General features: G+C 45.6%; 1 protein-coding gene across 4 annotated transcripts in view; it reads right to left on the reverse strand.

Moving 5' to 3' along the window:
- The window catches only part of VIT (vitrin), a 104,579-nt gene that overhangs the window by 23,238 nt on the left and 53,968 nt on the right, over positions 1-27,373 (reverse strand). For 3 of the 4 annotated variants that reach the window (XM_072770544.1, XM_072770543.1, XM_072770542.1), the window contains exons 6-11: positions 26,702-26,779; positions 20,893-21,084; positions 15,883-15,939; positions 9,161-9,205; positions 7,596-7,658; positions 3,769-3,916 (exon numbers count right to left, since the gene is read on the reverse strand). In XM_072770544.1, the coding sequence (XP_072626645.1) occupies positions 3,769-3,916; positions 7,596-7,658; positions 9,161-9,205; positions 15,883-15,939; positions 20,893-21,084; positions 26,702-26,779 (583 nt within the window). The remainder of the gene's footprint in view (positions 1-3,768; positions 3,917-7,595; positions 7,659-9,160; positions 9,206-15,882; positions 15,940-20,892; positions 21,085-26,701; positions 26,780-27,373) is intronic. The other variant, XM_072770545.1, reaches the window with a different exon arrangement.

Here is a 27,373-nt window from a genome sequence, read left to right on the forward strand (position 1 = left end):
CTAAGCACAGCATCTAGGTCTTTAGCTTGGTGGAAAACCTCAATTATCAGAAGCTTTCTGGGCAGATGAGCAAAATCTTCACTTTGAAGTCAATTTTGTTTGACATTTTAGGGATTAACCCAAGATTTAGTATTTGCCTTCTCCCCAGCGGTCATGCATTTAGCTGTGTGCTCTTAGGAAAGTCACTCAACTTTTCTGAGGGCAGCACCGCCTCTCTTATGGGAGGGGAGTGATGATTGTGGAAGGAAATCTGTGCTTGCTGAGAGGTTAGTGCAGTTGTGGGTTACGGGCTCCTTTGTGTGCAGGGAAGATGGTACCTGGGGGAGGGAACATGCTGGTACCACAGTGTTAAGGCTCCCCCTAGCCTGGATCAGGAGAAGGAACCCAGGTTGTGCAAGGTGAAGTTATGGAGGAGCAGAAACCACAAGCCTGTTGGTCAGCCTAGAGGAGAATGGAGTGGACAGAAGGACACGGAGAGGCCAAGGAAGAGAAGGGAGAGAAGGACCAAACACCTGTCAGTCCTATGACATCAGCCTCCCTGCACCTGGCTTACGTGGACTGGTTTTCTGTTTCTTGCACCCGAAAGATTTTTGTGTAGGATATGTCAGAATCAGGATTCGGAATGAGTACTGCATTCCATAAATCAGACCATTTTTAATACTTCCAGTATTTTTATTTTGTATTTGCGTTTTGTTTCCTGTTAATAGTTGAGGCTTTTAAATTCTAAATTTAAAAGTCTTAATTTAGCTGTAGAAGTCTAAATTCTGACTCAGCCCTCCTAAAGAAAAGCAGAAAAGGAAACTTCTGGGAAGCTGGTGGCTGGTGGCTGCGGGCAGGGGGCCCAGAAGCGTGGCATGCATGAGCAGAGATTCCAAGGTGTGGGGACTCCTGCCCGGCCAGCTCCTTCCCAGCCTATGCCTCTCCTTGGAGTGCTCATTCTTTATGGGACGGTCATTTCTTTCTTTCTTTTTAAAGATTTTATTTATTTATGTGAGAGAGAAAGAGCATATGCAAGGGGAGTGGCAGACAGGGGGAGAAGCGGGCTCTCTGCTGAGCAGGGAGCCCAAGGTGGGACCCTGGGGTCACTACCCAAGCCACAGGCAGCAGTGCTTAACCAGCTGAGCCATCCAGGCATCCCAGGGCTGGCCATTTCTTGTAGAGCCTCATTTCCTCTCTATAACATGAGGAAGTGAAAACAAGAGCTATCTATGGTCCCAAGGCTCTGCGATTCTGAGAGAACAGGGCTGATCCCAGGGATGGTAAGGTGGGCATTGGAATCTGCTGAGAACCCAAAACACCAGGAGAAGAATCAGATTCCCAACCCGCCAAGTATTGGTTCTTCCTGCTTTCCTTTGCCAGAAACACAGGCCCCACATCTGGGAGGATTCCTGCCTCCTCCCCTTTCTTGCCCCACTCCCTCCCTTTTTATACACTAAGACTGTTAGTCAAAGGATTGTAGGGAGCCTCTCAAGGAGGGAGCCAGGCAGCTGAAACCAAAAGCAATTTTAGCTGGGCACATGGATCTCCCCTTGCACCTCATCACACCCTTCTTATACCACCCTCCAATTTATTGTATTTCCCACATTCCACTGACGGATCCATTACCTCCATGCAAAACATTGTGTCATTAGAAATCACTCTACCTAACCGGAACCAAAGCTAGAAGGGAGAGGCGGCTCATCTAGTCTGTTAGCCCAACATTCATTTATTGGTTGTCTTCCCAGTACAGAGCCAGTCACTGAATCACAGAACGTCAGGTTTGGCAAAGCCCTAATAAATCATCCCATGCACCCCCAGTACTTTACAGATGGCAGCACTCACATGGAGAGGTTAGAGGACCTGCTTAAGGTCACACAGCAGAGCTAAGGCCAGAATTCGAGATATACTGTCACTAGTTCATTGTACTTTCCACTCCACCCCGCGGCTAAGGAGGGTGCAGATGATTGATTACCTTCTATGAGCATCAAGTGAAGGAAAACAGACACAATTTCTCTTAAGTGTTCTAAATTAATAAGGACCCAGGAGGCAAAAAAGATGAATAGCAAGGCAGTTTTAGAAAGTGAAATTGGTAATCACATTAGGAAAACGGCAGAGGGTGGGGGGTTGAGGGATGGTCTTCTGTGGGGTGGGGCGCCTTGACTAAAATGGTTTTCCTTCCTTGCTACATTTGCTCGTTCATCCACCTTCTCACTGGCACACGCACCATTCTCCTGCCATTTTTCTTTTCCTTGACATATTTATTACCTTATTTTCATATTATACTATAAACCTTGGTATACACAGCTTTTAAAGCAGCTATTTTTAATGCAAGATGACACACCAAGCTTTGAACCCCCCAATAAAATTGACTGGGGACATCTGGCACGAAAATGCTTACATTTCCTCCCTAGAGAAGCCTGCTCTCTGTTTGCTATCTTTAAAAAGTAATGCAGGAATGAAAATAGGTTGACATTTCGAAAACAAGAAAACAATGACCAAAAAAAAAAAATCTTATTTTTCTATTTCAAGTTAAAGTCCTCAAGATAGATCCTTTGGCATTGAGAGTTGACATTTGCAGCAATTGGTTATTTTCATATATTTGACTCTGACTATATACAAGTGCCAGGTAGCTCAACTACTAATTTTTCTTTGGGAAAAATTTTTCACGGGAATAGAAGATATTACTAAATGTGTTATTGGGATTTAGTGCTAAAAGTACAAATGTTATAAGTTCTTATGAAAATAAAGGGTTTTTGATTATTTCTTTTTACAGTTCAAAAATAAATATTCTAGGGCCTTTATTATAACAACCTTGATTAAAATGCTACTGCTGGAGATCCTTGGGAAATTTTGAAAGATCTGGAGATCCTCTGATTGTTGTCAGGTATAAACGTTCTTACGTTTTTGAGGCTTCTGAGCAAGAGTCACCAGGGTCTGTGTTAGTTTCTATTGCTAAGGTTAAGCTGAAGATCTGTGGGGAAGAAGGGGTCATATTGTGTACGAGGGTCCTTTGTGGAAAGTGAGATTGCTCTCCTGCCCTTAATGGTTCCATCAATTATTTGAGATTTATGCTTGTTTGCTCTTTCAATTGTTTGCTTATCTGCCAACATCTGTATATCTGCTTTGGAGAAAGGCCTATTATTATGAAATAAGATTGACTTATGACCCCAAATAAGAGGAAAGGTTGAGTGTGGATGTCAGTATGAATGCTCAGTTTCTACCCTAACTAGAATAACGGAATGGATTGGACACAGTCACCTGGTGCTCAGCTGACCGATGGGACCAACTCCCCAGCCTGCCTGTCTGCTCCATTACCTGGGGAGGTTTTCCAGTAGCAGGTCACATGGAGAAAAGGAAAAGTCAACCTACAGCACCATATTTTCGACGCCTCTTACTTATAAGTGGATAGGAGGGAGCACTGGGCGCAGTCCACCTTCTTGGTCTACAGGTAAGGAAACTGAGGACAGAGAGGTGAAGCCCTGACCCGAGGCCATGCAGCGTATTATTGACTGAGCTAAGACTTGAATCCAGCTCTCCTCATTCCCAAATAAATACTCTCTCTACCAAGCATGAGTGCAAATGCCATTTACTTCCACATGTTCATTAACCTGTCCTTCCCTCCTGGAAGAGTCAGAGTTCTTAAATGGCACCCGAATTGCTTCCATTTCTGTTGTTTAATCTGTATCAGGGAAGAGGATGAATATGTGCTGTAGGATGCGTTGGTATGATTCATGGCACAACATTCAGCATGCAACATCGTTTGATTTCTGGATTAAGAACAGCACTTACCCATACTGAACAACACCCATCAGTGGACCAGCAGGGCCAATGTCAAGAGTTTGGGCAACATCAGCCAGGAACTGCTTTTGGATTCGGAATCGACGTTTGCCAATGCCGGAGCTCCCGTCAATTAAAAATGACAAGTCGATTTTGCAGTCTGAGGAATGGAAAAGGGCTCTGTTATTCTGATGACCCCTCATTGCATTAACCTGGGCTTTCTCTCCTCTCTCCACCAGAGCCCCCTGAGAATCCAATGAAAAGAAAGTAAAAAGTTGTGGCAAGATGCAGGGTATATTCATTTATTTAACTTCTTAACAGATTTTCCCTGGGCACCAAGGTCCGGGACACTCGGACTAGTACTTATTTCTATAACTGCTTTAGAATTCTCGGTATCAGCCGCACTTACAGCCTTCAGAAGCAATGGCCTTCCAGTCAAGTGTGGGAAAGCCCTAAGGATACTTTCCTCGGCTCGGACCATGTCAGTGTCGACCCCCAGATGTAGAATTCACCAAGACTGAGTCTCAGGACCTTGCGGTCTCTTACTCTCATCTTAATTTTGTAGAATTATGTGTTGAGTTTTTATAAAGGTATGAGATCTGCAAGGCTAGTGAGGAGGGAAGGTCAGGAACGGTAGAATGAGAAATTGATACCAATCTTCTCCTTCACTTTCCTGGGTGAGGCAACCATGGAATTACCCACATGTATCTATACATATCAGTACTTGTTTGTAGCAGTCTTCGAATTTTTTCCTTTCTTTTAGTTGTGATAAAGACTAGGACTGGTTCTGGCTAGGATCTCTGGACCTCTGTGAATATATGAAGGTTATGATGGAGGTGGGGGCTAAAAGCTATTCTAGACCTTTCAAACACTGTGGGAATTGGTCGAAAGCCATATAACCTGATAGTAGTATCTTCTCTGCTCTTCACTGAAATTACATCATCTTAGTATGATAAAACTGATTATTCAATTCTGATCAGAAGTTCTATATATCCCTTTGATTAATAAAAAAAAGTGGGGGAATGAATCGTTTAACACCTGCAGTCTGAGAGACAAAAATATTTCAAAATAGAGTTCTATGGGGAAAAAGAGAGAGAAGGACACTGATATTAGGAATTTCTGGGCTGGAGTATCCGCAAGGACACTCAGGCCAGTGCTGCCCTTTGTGCTTGGGTGTGCAGCTGCCTGGACAAGCCTGGATCTCCTTAGGCTGCCTCACGATCATCCATGAGGCCACTCTCAGGCTTCTCTTCTCTCCCATGTGTGTTGCATCGCTTCCATGTGACTGGGGTCCTCCCAGTCCTCAGAAGGAGACCAGTAAGCAGGGAGGGATATATGCATATATTAAATGAGAGCAAGAAATGAATATGAGTTGACACAGTTTTAAGCAGAAATGATGAGAAATATTTATGAAAGAGTGATACTACAGAATTGGCAGATCAAGGAAATAAGTTATATCTGGGAATGTGGTTCATTATCTTACGCTGGTGCATGGCAATAAAAGCCAGAGAAGTAGGCGATGACAGGGACCTCTCTGGGCCTGGCTGACTCTGCTCCATCTGGAATTAGTGCCTTGGCTCATTAGCGGATCTTGCAAACTTTTATTTCCTGTCTGCCTGGACAGTCGGTGCCTGATAACTCTTCCTGTTCAGCTAGCTTCTCCCGTCCTTTGCCCCCAAACTGCCTATGCCAAAGCATGATCCTTGAGATGAAGACTGGAAGAATCAAATAAAATCAAGAAGTGAGGCTTAAAGATACCACGGTAGCCTGGGAAAAAGGAGAAAAGAAGCAGAACTGTTCTATGGCTTGTGATTTGTATCCTACACAAGGCCCACCCGTTCTTTCCTACTCCTGAGCTTTGCAATGAAAATTGTTGCCAGCAGGTGGCAGTGGTGTTCTTCAGGGCTCCTTGCTCACCACACTTGCCGGTTGCTAAAAAATGAGGACCCCCCCCCCAGGCTCCACCCAGACTTAAAGAATCAGATCCCCCCCATTTTAACAAGATCTCCAGGTGATCTCTGTCCCATTACAGTTTGAGAAGCACTCCTGAACAGGGGTTTTTCTTCCAGCTGTCAGCAGACTAGTTCAATATGCCTTTTAAAATGAAAACTTAAAAAAAAAAATAGTGGTTAATTAGAATAAGGCCCAAAGGTGATTTTCTTTTTCAGTAAATAAAGCACATGGATTTTGAGACCCTGTTTCACTTCTTCATAGACCATTTTTTCCTTATTTCTTACATCTGGAAGCGTGCTCAAGATGGAAGTATTCATTTCATAGCTAGGTTTTAAGAAGTTGAGATGCTCTCTACTTGCTTGGCTCTCTTTACTCAGGACCCTGATGGCTGACATTGGAATCACCTGTGCTCTCCATTTCCCAGGCTGCTCTAATGATCCTGGTTTCAGCTCTGAGCGTGCGCTCCCTGAGACCCGGTGGCTTTCTCATATTGGGATGAAAACATGCCGATATGAAGATGACATCAATACTACAGGACAGGATTGAGTTACTAAGCGTTCAGCATGAGCAATTTATTGCTGTCACAGAGGACAGAGGTTGGAGGACAAGGAAGAAAAGGTGCGATATAGTGTCTACAGGAATCAATCTACCAATTTTCTTAATTGCTTTGGTTTTATCCAACATGATATAATTTTATAGATTAATGCTTTGTGTTGTTCAATACATTAGGCCAGTATTTCTTAACCTTGAATATATATCAGAGTCACTTTTGCAGCTTCAACAAATAAAGGTGCCCAGAAATCACTCTGAGCTGTGCTTCTCAAGGTTTGATGTGCAAAGAAATCCCTTGATTCAGTAGGTCTGAGGTAGAGCATGAGATTTTGCAGTTCTAAAAAGCCCCCAGGTGACACTGATGTGGTCAGACCATACCCAGAGTAGCAAGATATAGGGTGAGCGTGATTCAGGAGGTATGAGCCAGGAATTTTGCCTCTTGATTTTTTAAAAATGTCTTCAGTTGATTCTCATACCCAGTGGGGTTGGGACTCATGGCCCACTGGTGGATGACTTGCCACAACTTTCTGAAGGAATCTGCAGGTGATCTCCTTGGCCTGCAACAGTCAACTGCCTCTTGATTTTCCTCCTTTCCCCTGTTCCTTCTTCCCTGGTATCTTCAGGTGGCTCCTCCACCCGTTTGGTGCTGGTGATCGGGTTTAAGGCCTCTGGTTTCCCTAGGTCACCTTTCCTGTTTTTCATAACCTTGGTTTTGAACCTTAGCTCATCATCTTCCAACTCTGAATTCCCAGGTGGGCTGCTCCTTCTCAGTCAGATCTGGGTAGTCAACTGTCTCCCAGACCCAATGTCTTGTGGAAGATGGCAGACAGAAACAACCTTCCTGCCCCCACTGACCCCACCCCTAGAGGTCCTCATGGCGGTACCATTTATCCCAGTTGCTCAAATCATCTTCCTTGGCTTCCTCTCTCACCCCTCCACCTCCAATCCTCTAGAGTCTTCCTTCTCTATCTTCCAAATCTGCCTATTTCTCCCCATATCCACTTCCAGCTCATGGCTCTGTCTGCCATCATGACCACTGGGCTACTGATCCTCCTGGCAAAGCAGTCTCTTCTTTTACCCCCACTCCTTTGTCTCCCCTTTACATCCCACCCTGTTGCCATAGTAATGTTTAAAAAGTCTGATCCTTTCCCCCTGGTGCACACAGTTTAAATCCTCCATTAGCTCCCCTTTCCCCTTAGAACAAAGTGACAGAAGAGAGGAGATAAATAGATCCAGGGTGGGAGAGAAGTGGGTTTGCGTGGGAGGAGTGGGGAGAGAGGGGAGCAGATCGGATGTCACAGTCGCTCTGGGTTTCTAGTTGTCAGTTCACTTACTTGGATCTCCCTGGGATACTGGCTCCAAAGACTGTGTGCTTAATTCTTCTTTTGGAACAAATCCTGGAAAGAGCAGTAAAACTTTTGGTGACTTACAAGAACAGGAAGCATCTGGCCTTACCCCAGGGATGGGGACATAATGGATATTCACACCCAGCTTGGGGGCGGGGTGGGGGGGGCTTGGTTTAAGGCTGACTGTGCTCTTCTGACACCACCCCCGCCTTCAGAGATAAGAATGAATTACTGACAGCCTACTAATGACACAGGACTCTCCTGGGTGCTCAGAGTGTTTGAAGTCAGAAGACTTGGGTCTGTTCCCTACTGCCTGTTAACTGAATCTATCTGAGCCTTAGTTTCCTTATCTGCAAGCCGTAAGCACTTTGCCAGTGGAAATTATCCTTCTGTAAAATTCTGAAAATCTCAAGGTCAGGGCATGTGTCTTGCTCATCATGTAAACCTTCACTGTGCCTACCACATGTAGGTCCTTGGTCAACATTTGGTGACTGAGTCAATGAACAAAGATGGGTGAGACACTTGGACAGTCTAATGGGGGGGGGGGCAGTGCAGATATAGACTGCAGGGGAGGACCTAAGACCCAGTAATGCAAATAAATAAGAGAGTCCAGAAAGCAATCCCTCCCCTCTACAGCCTGAGATTAGAGGTAAAGCTGCAAAAGGGTTTTGTGCTTGGGGAGTGTGTGTGTGTGTGTGTGTGTTGAATTTCATCCTCGGGGTCTTTTCTTTAGAGCCATTTACATGGGAGCCAAGTTCACACATGTAACATCTAAGGGTATAAAGATGATCAATAAGAATCTTTACAGGCTTGGGAAGGCCAGTGAGTTTCTCAGGCAGCACCAGAAGTTGGTCAGTTGGTCTCCTGGTTTTCCGGATGCCTGGGAACATCCTCCTAGAGGCTCTAGCAGAGCAGGAAGGGGGCTCTGCTCCCTCTTGGCTGCCATGAGCTTTCTCTAGGCTTGTTAGTTTTTCCAATTTGCCAAGCACATGATTTCATCTTTCCATGAAAGGTCAGTCTGCTCATCCCACTTCCTCACATCATTTTAAAAATTCGCTTTGGGTGTCTAATGGCCTTTCTCAGCCAGGAGCCTCTCAGGGAAACTGTCTGAGGCTCCCTATTGGGGGGAGGGGAAGAAAGAAATGAGAGGCCAGCGTTCTCTCCTCCACCCTGTTGTCTCTCAGATTTCCAGTGAAATCTGCCCGCAGACCAAGAGCTGGGTTTGCTGTTGGAGTTCCAAACACTTAATTCAGTAAACAGTGAACAACACTCATTCACAGGAAGGGAAAGCTGGATCCCACTTTGCAAGGAAGGAAGAGGGAATAGAGGGAAGTCAGGGTGTGCCTCCAGATGGAGTGAGCATCGAAACCTAATTCTGGGGCAAGGAACTCACTCCCCTGTGGGTCTTAGTCTTCATGTTTCTCATTTCCCTTTTGTTATCCAATGCACAGCAGTGGCCTCTGCACCACCAGCTGGGTTATCAGATTCTCCTAATTCTGTAATCCTATGTGTCTCCATCTAGTCATGGCCAGGAGGTTGGGCTGTATAATTACCTGCATCTAAAAGGACCGATCCAGGTTTCCACAAGTCCATTTCCCCTAATTTTCAAAATTAAAAAGAAGCAAACTTGTTATTTAGGTAAAACCAGCAGAAGCTCTCAAATGAAGTGCCAGGATGATGACATCTTCCAGCTGTGGCAGAAAGTTCAGTAAAAGAACATGGGACCAGACTTTGAGATGAGGCCACCTAAAACCTATAGGATTTTCCCCTTGGAAAGCTTTGAAAACCAAAGGCAGAAGCGTGTTTGCCCTTTCCTTTCATTCACTGTGCATCAAGAATCATAGAAAATAGGAATCCAGGGATTCAAGGGGACCTAAAAGCTCATCCGATCCAAACCAATCCCCCCAGCATGCTTCTACAACATCCGTACCAAGGGACTGGATGGTTGGGGGTTAAATAGAGACAGGGAATCCATCATATACCCAATCAAGATAGTACATTCCTTCTTGAACCATTGAGACTGTTAGAAAGTTTTTTCATTTTGATCTAAAATCTTAATCCGACGCTCCATCCACACTTTTTCAGCACCCAATATGTGCCCACAGTCATTTGAGGTACATTTGACTCACCCATCTGTTTATGTTCTCTTCCTTAGAACTACTCAGAACAAATCTGGCCGCTTCAGGGGGCAAGTAGTCCATTCATTTCCTGAGTCTCTGCTTCTCACTGCGCGCCGCAAGCAGAAGAAAGCAGAGCGGCACCTGGCATTTCTATCTGCAGTAAAATGTTTAACGCCTCCACCATAAACTGGTGCTGATAAAGTGGAAGGGGTGGTCAGGAAGGGGGCGATTCTGAGCCTGTGGTCCCTGATGGTTTTGGGGGAGTCATGGCCAGGAGGGGCTCAGAGGCAGCACAAAGGTGTTATGAAGCCTCTTGAGGACACCAACGATAGCTGTTTCTCTCCTTCTGTCCCTTCCTCCTCTCCCACCTCCCCAGCTCAGAAACCCGAACTCGGAGGGCCTAATGAGCCCAGCAGTTTCGCTGCATGCTGCAGTGATTAACACACTAGAAAGAAGTGATGTTTCCCTTTGTATGATGGAGATGCCAGGCTGTTTTGAAAGGCAGACTGTGTTCGTGCACATTCAGATTTCACGGTGAGAACGGAGTTTAATTTGGCTCAGCCATTACCCAGGTGTGTGATCTTAAACAAGCTGCACACCTTCTGTGAGTCTTAATTTCTTTGAATAACATTAGCAGGTTGGATGAGATGATCTCCCAGTTCAAATTTATGATTTAGAGTTTAAACCTTTGGCTTCTTTAGCCTTATTTCTCTATCGCCACCTACTGGCAAAAACCTGTCCTTTCCCTACAGGAACAACAACAAATGACCGCCCCCCCCCCAAAACCCTGGAGGGCTGGTGGTGTCTCAGTTTTCACCTGAAGCTTTCAGTCCCCTCAAAGGCTACAGAGAATCAGAATGCCCAACGTATTTCAGCAGGGGTCTCCACGCCCTCACATCCTGTCCTGCGAGCTGGTCCTTCTGTTGGTGCCGCTTCTATTTATTTGGGACAAGTATGAACCAAATCATTTTTCTCCAAAAGCTGAGGGCTGACAAATATTTGGACAGCTGAGGCTTGGTGTTTTTGGACTTGGTAGTAACGGCACGTAAGTTTGTGAGAACACTTACATTCTGGTGTCAGGAGGAACCAGGTGATGTGAGGATAAAAGGCGTGAGAAGGCCCATCCGGTGCCTACAGAAACCCAGCCAGGAGCTGGGGGGACTCGCTACCTTCTCCAACCTTTAGTTTTCTCCTGTGTAAAGCTGAGGTCATCAGCACTTATCCTGCCCTGCCTCCCATGGAGGGAAAAGTGTAAGGTAGTCTTACAACACAGGGACTTATTTTTGTGGCAGTCCTCTCTTGGTCATCTCGTTGATACTATCAGTGTCTAAGAGGTGCCGGCTCTGAAGGATTCCCGTGGTAAGAACGTAGAACCATTAACAGGGAGAGCGTGCTTAGTGTCAGGCAATGACCAAGCACTTTGCAAGGTTAAGTCACAATAACCCTGTGAGTCAGGTTAGAACTATGACCCCCATTTTAGAGGTGAGGAAACATGCACAGGGAGAGATGGAGCTGAATTGGAAGGCTGGGATCTGGAGCCCGTGATTAACCACCACCTGTTTGTCACACAGGAGTGAGGGCCACTTTAGCATGTCAGGGTACTGGGGTAGGCCCTGAAGAGAAACCACAACTCATACTAAAGGAGAGGGCCCAAAATCCCTGCTCTGAGACCCTGAAGGTGACCTTTGCACTGATTACAGCTTCTGTTCCCTGCACATCTGGAAGCCACCAGCCCGGGACCCAAGCGGGAGCCGCAACACATGGCCCTTAGGCCTCTAAAGTTTTATGGGGCAGAAGCACAGGTGGCCCTTCAGCCCCCTGGTTCCCCCTGCCCCCACCTGGAGATTCCCCTGGAGTGGGGGTGTGAGGAGGTGGCAGTCGGAGAAGCAGCAGGCTTCTGGAGCTGGGGTACCTCCACACCTCTGGCCCTTCAGCCTGGCTTCCTGCCCTGGGCCACACGTTTCCTTTGGACAACTCTCTCTTGCTATAGTGGAACGGCGGGTGCTCAGAGAGCAGCTGGCTATGCCAAAGGCGTCACCGTGCCCACGGCCTATTGCACAGGGGCTATCAGAGAGGGCTGAGGATAGGCCGCGGGTTCTGGGCGTGAGCTGTCATCCCTGAGAAGCATCCGTGGTCCTGGGTTTACACACAGGTTACCCTCCAAGCTCAGTGGGGGATACTGGTTTGGGACCTGGCAGTCTTTTCTCATGTAAACATTAACTCCATGGTTCGCTTTCCAGGCTAGTGAAGCTTATTTGATCAAATACGGTAGCATGAAGCAGAATGGTTCGGAGGAAAAGTCACTGCATTCTAACTGAAGCCATCGGGAGCACCCCTCCCTCCCCTGGGGAATATAGCAGGGGCAGCCATGCTAGCAAGGTGGCCTCTGTCCCCGCCCAGAGGGCTTGGAGGAGGGGGTAGGATCTGGCAGTGGGGGCTAGAGGGGGCAGTGGCCTTGCCGATGATTGCAGAAGACCAGAATATGGGAACTTCTACCCGTAGAGGCACAATTCTAGGATCTGAAAATATCCAGTTCATCTTTGTAGTTCTAACCCACAGCACAGTGCCTGACATACAGCATGCTCAGTAAATATACATATTTCAAATTGTAGAACAGTTCCTCTGCAGTGGGGGTGGTGGCTTAAATTGGAGGTGTGTGAGGTTACATCTGTGGGCAGAAGGCACAGCAGGAAGGGTAGCAGGAATCATTCGTTGGTTTTAAGTCTGGTGTCCTGCGGAGCAGAGGATGAAGTGTTGAGGTCAATGACTACCTCATTAGGTCCATATATAGCTGCTTGTATCTGTTAATTGGTTGCCTAAACACAGATGAGGTATTTAGTGGGGCTCATGAGATTTGGTCCAATGAGGTGTATTTTTATCAGTGATAAGAATAGAAGCAAGCGGCATGTTAATCAATTTTGTGGATGACAGAAAAGTTGGAAGGGTAGTTAATACACTAAATGACAGAATTAAGATTCATGGAGATTGCAAGAGATGAAACTAATGGAGAATTTCATAGTGATAAGTGTGATGTTCTAAGTTGGGTTCAAAAACTCAACTGCACAAAAGTGGGATTGGTGTGACCCACTTCTCTAGAAGTGCAAGAGAAAAAAGTCCTGGTGACTTGAGTCATCGCCAGTTCAGGAGGAGATGAACTGATGGGTTGACAGGACATCTCCCAAATGCAACTTGGGTTGTTTTAGTGGAGGCAGGTTAGGCTGAGAGAGGCAGTTCCCTGGCACACAGCCCCTGTGGCATCATGACCTGCTCTGCCTTATTCTGAGTCATGAAAGGACTGTAGTGTAGCTAACTGGGTGTACCACCAGTCACAGAAGGACCTGTGGGAGGAACTGGAGACATTTATCCTAGAAAAGATGAGCCCTAAAGGTGGACATGAAAGCTTCTTTCGTATATTTGAAAGGCTCTCAAATTCATGCTCTTAAAAATAATCGAAGACTCCAAAGGGCTGTTGTTTGTGGGGGTCATATCTATTGTTTTTAATCATGTTAGAAATTGAAATAATGCATTCTTTCATTTGAAAAAAATATTAACTATTTTCCCATTTAAAAATAGAGCTATTGTGTTTTAACATACTTTCTATGGAAATAGCTGTTATTTAAAAACAATTTGGTAAGAAGGGTAACAATTTTCTTCAATGTCTGGCATAATAAAAGACTGCCCAAATCTGATATCTGTTCATCATTCTGTGTGATATGTGTTTGGTTGAAGTACACAAAGAGTTGTGCAGTAGGAGATGCGAGGACCTCACAGAATCCCTGAAAGCAGAGTCCTCGGACCACACTTGGACAAGCTCTAGTTAGACAAATTCAGATCTGTGGCCCTAAGTTCTAGATAGTTCTGTCTAACAGTGCGGGGCAGGGAATCCCCTGACTGCTCACTCAAAGTAACCTGACCTGGGGCAAAGGCCTCTATCTGGCATGCCACAAGGGACTCATTTGTTTGATGGGGAATGAGACCAGATGCACTTTATGCAATTCTTCCCAATTCCATGTTTTGATAGTTTTCTAGCCAAAGAATTGGGTGACTTGCCTGATAGACATGATTACCTCTGGTGTGAGCGCTTGCAGAAGGGCATCTAAGAACCCCAAACGTTCTGGGCTGCCTTTTCGCACAGTGTACGAGTGGCTTCTGTCCTGGGAGAGAAGCCTGCAGGAGCCCCCAGGAGGCTATGGGACCAGTGAAGTCTGGGTTCCCCTCGGTCTAGGAGGCCAAGGGCTCTCTGGGAGTGGGTGGGAGGCTCAGAGCAAAGTGCCAGGGATGAGGATGGAGGGAGAGGAGTGACAGAAACAGGTAGGATTTGAGGGTACAAAGGGAGTGGGGAGCATCTGGGAGGCTTGAGAGAACATAACTGCTGGGAGCATGCAGGAGAATGGGAACAAAACAGGGGCTCACAGCTAGAGAACCAGAGGCAGTAAGGGTAGCAAAAGGGAATGGGATCAAACACGGAAAATAACCAGGGGTTGTTGGCAGTAAAAAAAAAATAGGAGCTGGAGATCAGGTAATGTGCCTCGATGCCGACCACCCCCCGAACCATGTCTGATTTGCGGTGGTGTGTCTGGGTCAAATTTGAGCTCAATCCCAGAGGCAGGTTCTGGGGTGTGCAAGGTGGGGGCATAGGTTGCCCTTCTGGGACCTCTCACACAGACTCAGCCCAGGAACGCTATTGAGTGTCCGGACTGCTAGAGCTTTTCTCTTTGGCACACTAAGAACAGACAAAGCAAATAGACATTTCCCTAGAGGTGAAAACCCCTTGGCCTGCCCGCACACTCTGGTGATGTGGAGATGAGCTGCAGAGGCTAGCAGGGAGCATGTGAGGAGTAGGGAATGTGCAAGTGCCCTGGGGCAGCAATGGTCCCCAGGTTGACCTGTGCTCTGGTAGGTTTCTGGAAAGCAGCTCTGGGATAATCCTGACTTTGGCCACCGGAGGGGATTTTACAGCATTGGCTGATTTACATGCAACCAGCGGTCTGCTCTCTTCCCTGAATTTTCCTCTTGATGAAAAGTGCCCCTGGGTCAGCTTTTCCTTGGAAGTCAGTTGAGCTGTCTGTGGTTTGCTCTCCTTTTGGGAGTTGTGGAGGAGTCAAAGATCCTAGCCAAGGGGACAGGAGGAGAGAGTGCCCCATGCTTGGCTGCCTGAAGAGCCCCATGGGCCGGGAGAGGGCTAAGATGGCCTAGGGGAGTCCTTGCTTTGCCCAGCGACCTGATTCTTAAAATCTTTTGTCCAGGACAGCAACATGTGCTTTGGCAAAGGTACACCTGTACCACTCCTAGATGCTAGTCCTGTTTGGGGGACCACATGGAGCTGCTGCTCCGATCCAGTATCAAAGCAAAACAGAACCTACAGTCTCTAGGAATCTTTTAACGTGTGGAGGACATCCTAGTATCCCCCTGCAAAAGTAAGACATGAGCTCCTTTCCTTGGGAGGTCGGGCTTCCCAGGGCAGTGCCCCGTGGCTGCAAAAAGGTATTGTGTACTTCTATCAAGTGTATCAGCTTGTGGCCCAAGCCCTGAGCAGAATTTGTAGAAAGCATCCAGCCCTGCTCGATTTTCCTTTCTAATCTCTGCTGGCCTCACGGGCGTTGCAAGAAGGGCATTTGCCTCATCCCTCTGCAATCTCAGTGTTTGGGCCAAACCTTTAAAGGATGCACACAGAAGTGAGGAAAGGAGAGCCGGGGGTGTCATAATTCATAGAATTCCTGGAGGCGAGAGAATGCGGTTTCTATTCCCTCTATCAGAGGAGCACCCTGGCAAATCAGCTCTGCCCTTTCCTAGACAACGCTACAAAATGTTCTCTTTCTTTTACCCTAGTTCCTCCAGTACAAACCCCAGAGAGTATCCCTTTTCAGCTTTATAAGAGCCTAGTTACTGAATCCTCAGGAAGTTCTATCACAACCTCCACAAAATTGCCTCAAGGGAATGGCAATTGGTGAAAGCCTTGCTTATTTAATAGCTCCCTTGCTTCCCTTTCAAGTTTCCTTACAAGTTGGGCCCTTGAGTGGTATCTTCTGTTGGAATCACTGGTTTAGGGTTCTCTGTCCAAACCTAAATCAAATGGCAAGGACCTGGAAAGACAAACCTTACATAAAAACGCTTAACTTCCCCCAGAAGCTAGAAAGGTGAATTCAGGCTCTTACCTGCATTGGCGCGGGGGCTGTTTTGGCCACTTGCATCGCTGCTGGTAGACCAGAGATCTGTAATAACATGGGACTGGTCAGAGCATGAATTTTAATCAGTTCTCATTCTTTCCATGATCCAACCTAACAAGACACTGCCAAGGTCAGAACTAAGGTAAAGCTTTGTCCTTGGGCGGTCTGGACCTGCCCCAAGGAGGCACTGAAATGGAAAAAAGAGAGAGGGGAGTTAGCTCAAAACACAGACTCAAAATTCCAGGTAATAACAACCCTTGTATTTCATGATTGTCAAAGTAAGTATCTTTTATTAAAGTGCCATATAGGTTTTTACACGTCATTATACTTACAATAATTCTCCTCAACGGTGCCACTCCTGAGGAGGCGAAAGCAATCCTCCAGTAGCAATGTCACTTAACATTTAGCAATTTGCTTAAATGGCGTGAACACGGTATTGATGCAAATAACACTAGTTTTCAGTCATTTTAAAGGTACACAATGGGTTATCCTTAATTACTTTGGGAGAAAATCAAGTACACTTCAGTATTCATTATTTATCAGGCACTTTCTCTGAAGCAAGGCTCTGAAAGGGAGGAGAGGGGTGGGGGATTTTGTAAAGAGAGATGCAAAGTCCATTTGGGGCCGGGAAGGGAGCCATGTCAAAGTGAGCTGAGGAAAAAGAACCAAGTTTCATGGAGAGGAAGAGAGAGAAGTTCAGGGAATAATATCAGTTCCTCCAAAATCTGAATCTGTCCACAATCAACGTTTCACTCGCGTTGACTTTGTTCCAATTACTTGAATACAATGTCCAAATACCTTTGTTTTCCCTCTACTTGTAAAGATAGCACATGCTCACTCACTGTAAAAATCTATAGCATGATAGGAAGACCTCGCCTGCAATCCCTCTATCCTGCAGGTACTGGTATACGACTATGGTATAAAGCATTGGATCCCTTTCTCTATGCACACATTCTCACACACGACACATAGGCACCAGAATGAGATCACTGCCTGTGCTGTCTTGTAGCCTCCTTCTTTAACTTAACGATCTGTCACAGGCCAATCTCATGTCAGTAAATGCACATATTCATCAAAATATTAATAGCTGTGTGGTAATTGCTTTAACCATTCTGGTGGTGGACAATTAACCCACTTATACTTATTTTTCTATTAGGAATGACATCTGTGTGCAGGTTCCTTTTCACCCTCAGATGATAATCACCTTAGGATATACTGTGGTAAGTGCAAATTTAGGGTTGTTTTTTTCCATGTTCTTGCCCAAACCATGTATTATTAGTTTCTCACGTGAATTGGTGGGGAAAAAAAAAAAGACATGTTATTGCTTAATTTGCATTTATTGGACTTCTGGTGAGGTTGAACAACTTTTGTTATATTTATTGGTCTTTTCTAGTTCTTCCATTGTGGCTTGCCTGGTCATGCCCTTCACCTATTTTTCTATGGGAAGGTTCATTTTTTCCTTACTACTTGTAAGACTGGATTTTAAGAAAAAAGTTCTGTTGCTTTAAAAGAAGATGAACTTTCAAAGAGGAGATAAACGTTGGTGAGAAGTGAAATTGTGTGTGGAGGGGATGGGTAGTTTTTGATGCTGGTCTTGCTCCTCCCTGGAAAGGTGAATGACCATGGCCATCAGCACGCCTTGCCACTAGGCGGCACTCTGCTCCCCTCCTTGGTCTACCCTTTGTGGGCAGATTTAATCTGTTAGGTCTCCTGAGGCAACTGTGGCAGTTCTTGAAAGGATTTTCTTAAAATAATGCTCAGCAGAGCTACCTCAACCCTCGTAAGCCTATGGTTGATACAGCTGACCTTGCAGCAGGCCTTTTCCAGAACACGTTCTTTGGCATATCTGTGGATCTGGTTCTACAGACTGCCCCCTCTGGCCCTGGGATGCGGCTCTGGAGGCGCCTGGCCCCTGTGGGTTTCTATGGCGTCTCCCATGAGGAACAGCCTCACTCCTGTCCCTCTGAGAAGTCTCTATTGCTCTGGCTCTTGGCTCCCTTGCCCACAGCCTTGACTCATTCCTTGCTATCTTGTTAGGTTTGCCTGTTCATCGGTCTGTTAAGGGGTGTCCCCTTCATTTTCCTTATTCTTCCACCTGTAACTACTCCTCTTCATGGGCTGGGAGAGCCTCTGTCTTTTCCCACTACAAACTTTCCACTTTCCACTAGACTCCCTGCAGTTTCCTATGTTGTGTCTGAGAGGCAGCTCTTTATCTCATTGCAGAGCAAAGATGACTCACAGACTCCAAATGCAGATTGTTTCTCTTCTGGACACACTCTTCTAGATGTCCAAAGCTGAAGTGACCTGTTGCAGGGATCTTTGGTAGGATGTGTTCACAGGTGTAGCCCAAGATCCCAGAACAGTGCATGACACATAAGAGGCACTCAATAAATTTTTGTTGAATGAATAAGTTAGGTTTTACTTGGACATCCCTTCCACAACCAACTTCTAGAATCTTTTGAGGTTGGTCACATATAAAAGAGAGGAAAAAGCCCTTAATAAATGCAGTAACAACAACTCACTTGTCTATCAGCAGTAGGAGAGTTGCTCTGTTATAGTTGGCAGGACATTCTCAATTCATTTGAAGAGGAAAAGGGATTAACTGTGTACTAAATATTATTTAATATAGTTGAGCTAAAATATCACAGCAAATATCTATAGCCATACATCGATACAGGCACTCATGAAAGTAGACTGGTAATTACCTGGGGCTGGGGAGGGAGGGATTAGTTAAGGGGCACAGAGCTTCTTTTTGGGATGAAAAAATGTTCTAGACTCAATCATAGTGATGGTTGCGCAACTTTGTGAATATACTAAGAACCACTGGATCGTACACTTTAAATGGGTGAATTGTATGAGATGTGGAAAGTAACTCAGTTAACTGTCATTAACAAAAAGACACAGGCACTCAAACCTCCACTTTCATTTCTCTTTGTTCCTACAGAAAATCCTTTGAGTAGGCAATAGAATTTTTTTTCTCTGTCCTTTCTTCCCAGTTTGGCCCCTTGCTTGGCAGCCACAGGGGCTACAGCATGGCATGGAGCGCTTGCTCCGAGTGTTTGCCTGGCAGTGTGTGGGGCAGCAAGGGCGCGGGTGCTGGGCGAGGTGGAAGAGGAAAGCCAGTGGGCTGGGAGGCTGCTGTCCAACGGCCCTGTTCCCTGGCCAGGAATAATGAGGCTTTGCCAGGTTGGGAGCCACAACCTGAGGTGGTTGAGGTTTCTACAAGCACAGGCCAGTGAGTGTGGCACTGAGTTTCCAGGCTCCTTTTGTAGCCAAATAAATATGCCACGTGTTTAGTTACATGTGTTGTGTAAAAGCTGACCCTCCTCCAAGGAGGCACCAGGAGCAAACAACTTACTCAAGTAATCCAAGGTCTTTGAAAGAATCAAGGGCTCTAAAAGTCAAGAGCCTGAAGTTCAGAAAAAGGAAAACTCTTGGCCGTGGACTCCCCCACCAGGCATGCTTTCTTCCCAACTACTTCTGCTGCTGCCAGGTGCTGTGTGTCTGTGCTCATGTCATCTGAGGGTCCATAGGAACAGGATGGGGGGTGTCCTATGCGTTCCAGATGCTATTTTTATGGCATTTTTATTTGGGGACTTAATACCATCGCTTTTTCCATGGGTCATTCATTGGGCTAATAATACTCCTTGGTTCATAATTAGGAACATTGAATAATATGGTGCACAGGGTGCTGGGCATAGGAAAGCCCAGACTGTATGCTTCATCATTGTTAGTATTAATCACAGTAGGAGTTGCTGGTGCCTGACATCTGACAGTGTCTGATGCCCCATGCATGCCCAGGTGGAGCAGGCCCCTGCTTCTTTGATAGCTTTGTTTGTGCCTAGGGTGTTTGTTTATGGCAGGAGTGCCTCCTGCAGAACAGTCACAGGAGAACCCAGCTGCTGGGGTGCCATCGCAGCTCTGCTGCTTCTCAGGTGGGTGGCCTAGGCCAACATCCTCCCTGCTCTACTCCCTGGTTTCCTCATCAGTACAAGGGATTAGTCAAAGTAGAAGTTGTAGGTCTACTTCATAGAGCTATGAGGAGGATTTCCTAGGCTGGTATTTGTAAGGTGCTTTGAAGAGTATCTAGCATGTTATAAGTGCTGATGTTATTTTAGAGAAAAAGATGAATAGATAGATGGCTGGGCTCTGATATGGAAGGGGGAAGGGCCGTGCTGTGTGGCAGTAATGTCTGGAAGTTGGAGGTGAGGCTAAGGAGAACAAGTCCCAGGTACTTTCTCCTAGAAGGGAAAAATAGCCCCAGGTGGGAAATATTTAGAAAAACCTGCTAAGATAGTAGTGTCACTCCTGCTGCAGAATTTTCTAGACTCTTATCAGCAGACATTTAGAAGTGAGATGGGTGCTTATTAGCCAAGGGTGGCTTGCATATAAGCATGTAGAAACTAGACATTGGGTTACCAGGTGAGCTCTTAAGATCCTTTTTTGATATAATGCCAAGATTAATTTCATAAAACTGACTTTGGTAAAACCAAAAATATGATTTAAGAGATGGATGCCTAAGAAGCAATCAGAAAAGGAATAAAAATTTAGCTATCTGGTTTTTCCCATAGGAGTTTTTTGTTTTGTTTGCCTGTAATATTTGAAGACTTCTAGGAGTATACAGTGCATCACTTAAAACAAAACCCAACAGTATTTATGTTGAAACCTACTATTCCTTCAGCTTGGCTTTTGTAGAAATGAGGATTTTGCAATGGGAAAGTTTCATGTAAGATCCTACCTTCCACAGTATGACAACAGTAGTCCTGTTATTAAGTCTCTTCAGCTCCTTCTACATGGTTTGATTGCCCTTAGCTTGGTCCTGAATTAGTATTAGGTTCAAGTCTACACTTGAGTCTGGACATACTCCTGGCCCAGGTCTTACATTACCTCTCACCTGGCTCTCAAGATGGGCTCTCCACACAAGCATTCAGACCGTTACTCTGAAAGCCCAGTCTCCTACTTTTCTAGCACATGACAACACACAGTCTACCTACTGACCCAGCTCCCAGCTCCTGTGGCCCATGGGCTGTGATCTGAGGCTGCTGGTGGTAGAAACTGCAGATGGGGATGGCTTTGGCAGACTGGTGTGGCTGGCTTCGCTGGCAGTGGCTCCCGTTACCTGCATCAGGGTTACTGGCTGTGCAGTCGTTCCTGGAACTGATGGCTTCTGATAGGCCTTTGTGGCCTCACCTGTAAAGAAGGCAAAATTACACTGGGGCCTAGGAAATGGCTGGTAGGCTCTTGAGGACAGAGACGAAATAAATGCTTATTGAACACTGGCTTTGAGCAAAGACCTGTGCTAGTTGTTGCGGAAGATAAAAACCACCTGTCTGAAAGGAATGTACAATCTGGATGGAGCAATGAGCCAATAAACCAAACACTAAATAACAATAAACTATTTAAACAGCGGTTAAATACTATAGCAATGTAGAACACGATTAACTGCCAAATTAATTTGCAAGACACCAGAAGCAGTGGTTCATAAACTTTCTCCCCCTTCCCTTTTTTTTTTTTTAAGATTTTATTTATTTATTTGAGAGACAGAGAGAAAGACAGAACACAAGTGAAGGAGGGGCAGAGGGAGAGGGAGAAGCAGGCTCCCCACTGAGCAGGGAGCCAGATGTGGGGCTTCATCCCAGGAACTTGAGTCAAAGGTAGACTCTTAACCAACTGAGTCACCCAGGCACTCCCTTCCTCCCTCTCTTTTTCCCCCGCTCTTTCTCTCTCTCCCTCCCTCTCTTTTCTTTTCCTCCTTTCCTCCCTTCTTCCCTTCCTTCCTTTCTTCTGTGGAAGTTAGCATTGACCTAGGAATGGAAAGAACCTTTGGGGCTTTCACTACAACTTACTCTTAGAGAATACATTGTAGGTGTTCTGGCTTAAATTGGTTCATGACTAGTCAGCTAACTCCTCTGGGCCCCCATTTTCTCATCTGTAAAATAGGGTAACAGAAATAATCAGATGGTAAGGACCGTCCCAGAGTCTACTTCTAAATTGTACTCATGTGTAATGATTTAGATTGTTTCCATGGTTTTAAACAAGTCTTAATTTGTTAGTACTCCGGGGGCCCTGACAGCTTCTCTGAATGCTCAGAGCAAGGGGACAAGTGGCTACCCACTGGGCATTGCATATTGAACTGACAACCGTGGGTCTGTGCCAGAGGAGACACAAAATTGTTCCGAAACAACAGTGGTCCCCGTCCTGGTCCTGGTAGGGAGCAACGGCCCCCCGTTACACGTGTCTCCTGAGCCCCAGGCCGGTATGCCAGCTTCAGTACCAGCGCATCTGTAATCGATTCCTAGGGCTGCTATAACAGATCGCCACAAACTCCGTGGCTTAAAGCAGCAAAAATTTATTCTCTCACACTTTTGGAGGCCAAATATTGGAAATCAGTATCGCCGGGCTGACCTCCCTCGGGAGGCTCTGAGGCGGGATCTGCCTTCTGCTCCTCCCTCCCCTGGCTGCTGGCATCCCTTGGCTGCTGGCCATACCCCTCTAGGCTTCAAGGCCGACCTCCTCAGGTCTCTCTGCTCCATCTTCACATGACCCTCTCCTCCGCGTGTTATCAAATCTCCCTCTGTGCTGCCCCCCACCCCAGCTAATTCAGGATAATCTCCCCACGAAAGATCCTTAACTTAATCCCATCCACAAAGCCGTCTCCCTCCTCCATTTTCACTGTTTTGCCATATGCAGAAGAATCCACAGATTTCATGGACCAGGACATGGGTACTTTGGTGGGGGTTGTTTTTCAGCTCACCCACAGCATCCTAGCTCTAGCTCCTGCTCTGCTTAGGGATACTCATCTTTGGCACACGGAACAGCAGCCAAGGGGATAGCACCTGAGATAAGAAGGTGCTGCACTCTTCCTGTGAACCATCCAACTTCCCCTTTGACAGTGTACACCATGCTGGCCTTGGACCAACCATGCAGACAAATGTGTGATGGGGCATTTAGGCCCACTACTCAGCTCTGGCATGTGTGTGTCTGCCACCCTGCAGCTGTCACCTTCTGTGGGAATCACAGCACTGACTCAGGAGAGCAGGTTGACAGATGGTGCCCAGGCATGGGTTGGAGTGTGGCCACTCGGTCTGCTCTTGTAGACGTTAGGCTATCGGGGCAAGACACAGATCTCTCATTTACCCTGTGGTTGCTAACATCTGGTCACCTTTAAATCTGCCTGCCAGACAAATTGCTAAAGTGCTGGCACTGGCCTTGGGGGTTCACCCAGTCTTCATGACATCTTTGGGCAAAACTGAACCTGCGTGATTTATGATATTTCCGTAACTTCAAAAGGAATTGGGTGTTCATAATAAGTCCTAGGCGAGTTTCTAGTTTCTCCAAAGTAGTCTTCTATCTTACCCTCCGGTAAGTGCTCTGAAGTTATTTGCGCCTTGGCATGGGGATGCAGGCCCAGCTTGGATCTACTTCATACAGAGAAAAGCCACTTAACAGATGAGTTGTATAGTTTATGAAATAGGATAAAATTATTAATTTAGAAAGAAATATATAAAACCTACAGTGAGTATATTTTACTTGCAAAAATTATTCATTAAACCACAATTGAAAATAAAATTTCTACTAGCAATAATGACCATTTTTGCCGCCTTACACTTATTAGATATTGAAACTATAAATTATCTTTTTCTCACATCATTGGCTAATACTGAGGTTTCTAAATACCCCAGTCTTCTTTTGCTAATACTGATTTCTGGAGGACATTAAATATCTTGATGGCAGCCATTTGTGTTACTTGCTTAAAACACAGATATTTTCAAGCATGTCATCAATTCAACCAACAGGTCCATCTCTGGTTTCCATGGTCTTCCATGGGCTGTTGTTTCTGCTTGCTCTCCTGCACAGAATAGAACTGTCTTTAAGATGAAAACAGAGAAAGAGCTCTACTCCAATTGCTCCCAATTCCTCATTGAACATAATGCCTGATGTGACCAAAGTGAATTCTTTTTTTTTAAAGATTTATTTATTTATGATAGACAGAGAGAGAGAGAGAGAGAGAGAGAGAGATAGAGAGAGGCAGAGACACAGGAGGAGGGAGAAGCAGGCTCCATGACGGGAGCCCAACATGGGACTCGATCCCGGGACTCCAGGATTGTGCCCTGGGCCAAAGGCAGGCGCTAAACCCCTGAGCCACCCAGGGATCCCCAAAGTGAATTCTTCATAGCACCTGGACTCCTGACTTCAGCCCTCACCACTTGGCCACTAGTTCTTTGAGCCCGGTTCCTTAGCTGTAAAATGGAGATGGTCAGACCTACCCGGCAGGGCTGTTGTCATAATTAAAGATCATGTCCGTGAGGGTCCTGCACAGTGCTTAGCACATGGTAGGTACTCGATAAATAGCACTAGCTGACATTTATCATCATGTTATATATCATGTCCCCTTCCCCCAGTCCCCTTCCCCCAGTGTAGATGTCAAATGTGAGGTGCCATGAAAAAGGCATTGAAGCCAGTTTATAGCAATGCCTGAAGTTCAGAGTGATGGGGAGGATTTGGATCTCGCCAATACTCACTACAGGCCTCAAGGCTATACATGAGGGCAGGAAATGTAATATTCACTGAGCATCTACTATGCACCAGACACTCTGAAGGCCTCTTTTACATAAGCATTCATATTTGATATTAATCATAATCCTGGAAGCCAATCCAAGAATTCCTATTTTTAGGGTAAGTAGTATATTTTCCAAGAGATCAAGACATTCTTTTTTTTTTTTTAAGATCTTTTAATTTTTATTTATTCATGAGAAAGAGAGAGGCAGAGACACAGGCAGAGGGAGAAACAGGCTTCATGCAGGAAGCCTGATGCGAGACTCCATCCCAGGTCTCCAGGATCACACCCTGGGCTGCAGGCGGCGCTAAACCACTGAGCCACCCGGGCTGCCCAAGAAATTCTATACAGGGTCCCACATCAGGCTCTCTGTATGATGCCTGCTTCTCCCTCTGCCTGTGTCTCTGCCTCTCTCTCTCTGTCTCTATGAATAAATTTTTAAAAATCTTTAAAAAAAAAAAAGAAAGAAATTCTATACATAAGGTCTCACAGACAATAGGCAGCAGAGCCAGGATTTGGACCCACATTTGTTTGATTCCAAATTCCATATATTTTTCCTCAAAAGAGGAACAAGGTGGAAGGCAAGTCATGAATAGCCTCAAGATTCCCGGATGTGGTTCCCATCAGAGGGTGGCCCAAAGTCCCCCTAGAGTTCTGGTGGAAACTGGCTGACTCTCAAGGAGGGGTAGCCTCCGTGAGCACAGGCAGTGAGGGGCAGGAAGGTGTTAGGAAGTCAAGCATATTATCATAAACTTCAGCTTGATTTTCCTCTGGTGGGAGAGGCTGGGCAGATGGCCAAGATGAACCAGGAGAGGATCCTCCCACCAGTAGCTCAGTAGCCTCTAGTAAAGATTTACTTTCCTTTCTCTTGCTGGAGTGCCAGCAATGTGCCTTCTCAGGTTTGGTGAGCTTCCACAAAACAACACTTACCTGTTTTTATTTAGCTCGGAGTAGCTGGAGACTCTAGCCAAGTAACAGCTGCCTGCCTGATGGTTGCTAACTGCCTGGGGAAATAGCGTTTAAATCTTAGGAACATCCATCCCCAGCAGGAGCTGCACCAGGCACATCAAGATGCTTTTTTATTTTTATTTTTTTAAGGTGCTTTCTATTTTTTGAGTGAGATATTTTCCCATGGAAGAAGGTTATTATGCTTTGAGGGGGTCATCCTAACCTGATTTTCCTGTTAACTCACAGTCTTGGAGGGATTAGGAAGCGGTTTTGTTGGGGGCGGGTGGGGGGGGAGCAGGGGTCAAGGCGAGAACAACTAACTGCTGGCCCTCACATCTTCATCTAATCTGCTCCCCCTAATCCCTATAGGAATTTTATCATTCAGGTTGCCACAAAGGGGGCCATCCTTTTATGGTTCTCACAGGAATTTTTTATTTGAATTAGCGAAACTTATTCTTTAATGAGACTATAATTTTAAGGAGCAGTTCCTCTAGAAGCTTGGTGAACCCCAAGTACCCTTATTATGTTTATGTTAGAAAGGGAAATTGATCCCTTTTCTTTGTGTGGGAAATCCAAGTGTCCCCAAAGACATAGTCATGCATAGCCCAGTTCCCACTTTAACACAGAAACCTAGGAAATGGTATTTTCCTGGCCTGAGGTCTACCTGTACTTCGCTTGTGGTTCACATGAAGCTGGGTAGGCTCAACCTCATAAACAGTGTATCTTTGTCTGGGTTATTTCGATTATCTGCTTTCTGTGAACACATACACCACCCCATCCCCTTTGCTGCCCTTCATTTCATACCTTAGCAGAGAGGTATGCTTTCAGCTGCCAGGGGGACATTTCTAGACAGAATGTCCTGTCATCCTCTAAAGCAACAATACAGTACAATTGAAGGCAACAATCATTCTGAATGAAAATGACACAAACATAGAGATAATCTTGGAATTGCAAAAACAAAACCCCAAAATGAAAGCATCACTCTTTAGCCTAGCCATCTATCTCCTTATGTCTGTGCCCCTGTTCTTGGCATCTGCTAAAATATTGCTGGAGTCAGTGGAGCTTGACCACTTAGGATGTTAATTTCTTTTTGTTGTTGTCATTCAGACAGTTTTTAAAATTTAAATTCAATTTGCCAACATACAGTATAATACCCAGTGTGCATCACATCACGTGGCCTCCTTACCTTCCATCACCCAGTTATCCCCACTCCTTATCCCCCCTTCAATTTCTACACTACCTCCTAAAACTCAGCGTTTAAAAACTCAGAAGATGTAGGTGAAAACTCTCATGAACACTTGCCTGTTTTGGCAGTGGGGCTTTTTGATGATGAATATGTAAGAGCCGATGGGTAGGTTACATCCTTTTGGGGTTTACCTTCTGCAAAAAAGAAAAAGAATGATTTATTTCTAGAGCTATAAGTTTTAGATGGCTCTGTTCTAGTAAGCTGATTCCCTCCTTCCTATGTCTCTCTCTTGAGTTCAATAAATCTGTTGGTCTCCCCCCAGCTGAATTGTTGATTATGATAAGAAAGTCAAGTGATGTTTTGTTTTCCTGTATAGCCTGTGTTTTATTAATATTAGAAAGGAAGCAATAAAATCTCCATGACTTAGGGTTCACACTAGCAACCCTTATTCCACTCATGGAGATGTGACACATAAGCTAAGGTTTTCGTACATGTGGTGTTGAATGTTTAATTAGGTCAGTAGATGAATGTAAGAACACTCCCCATGCTCTCTCCTTCTGGATGCTCCAGAGCTCTGGTCACAGATTGGCTGTGCAGAATGGCTCTCTCTCCCTTTCCCAGACCCTGTGGGAGCCATCTGAATTCCATGACACTAGAAAAACCTAAAAGGTTTCAAAATAAGCATTTGTTGCCTACCTAGGGAAAGATAATTTAGAGGCCAGAGGAGGAGAAGGAATGTTAATATGTATCAGGGAAACAAAGGAGGCATAAAAAAGAAAAACTATCGG

This window comes from Canis lupus, chromosome 12, assembly GCF_048164855.1.
Source record: "Canis lupus baileyi chromosome 12, mCanLup2.hap1, whole genome shotgun sequence".
NCBI classification, from domain to species: Eukaryota; Metazoa; Chordata; class Mammalia; order Carnivora; family Canidae; genus Canis; species Canis lupus.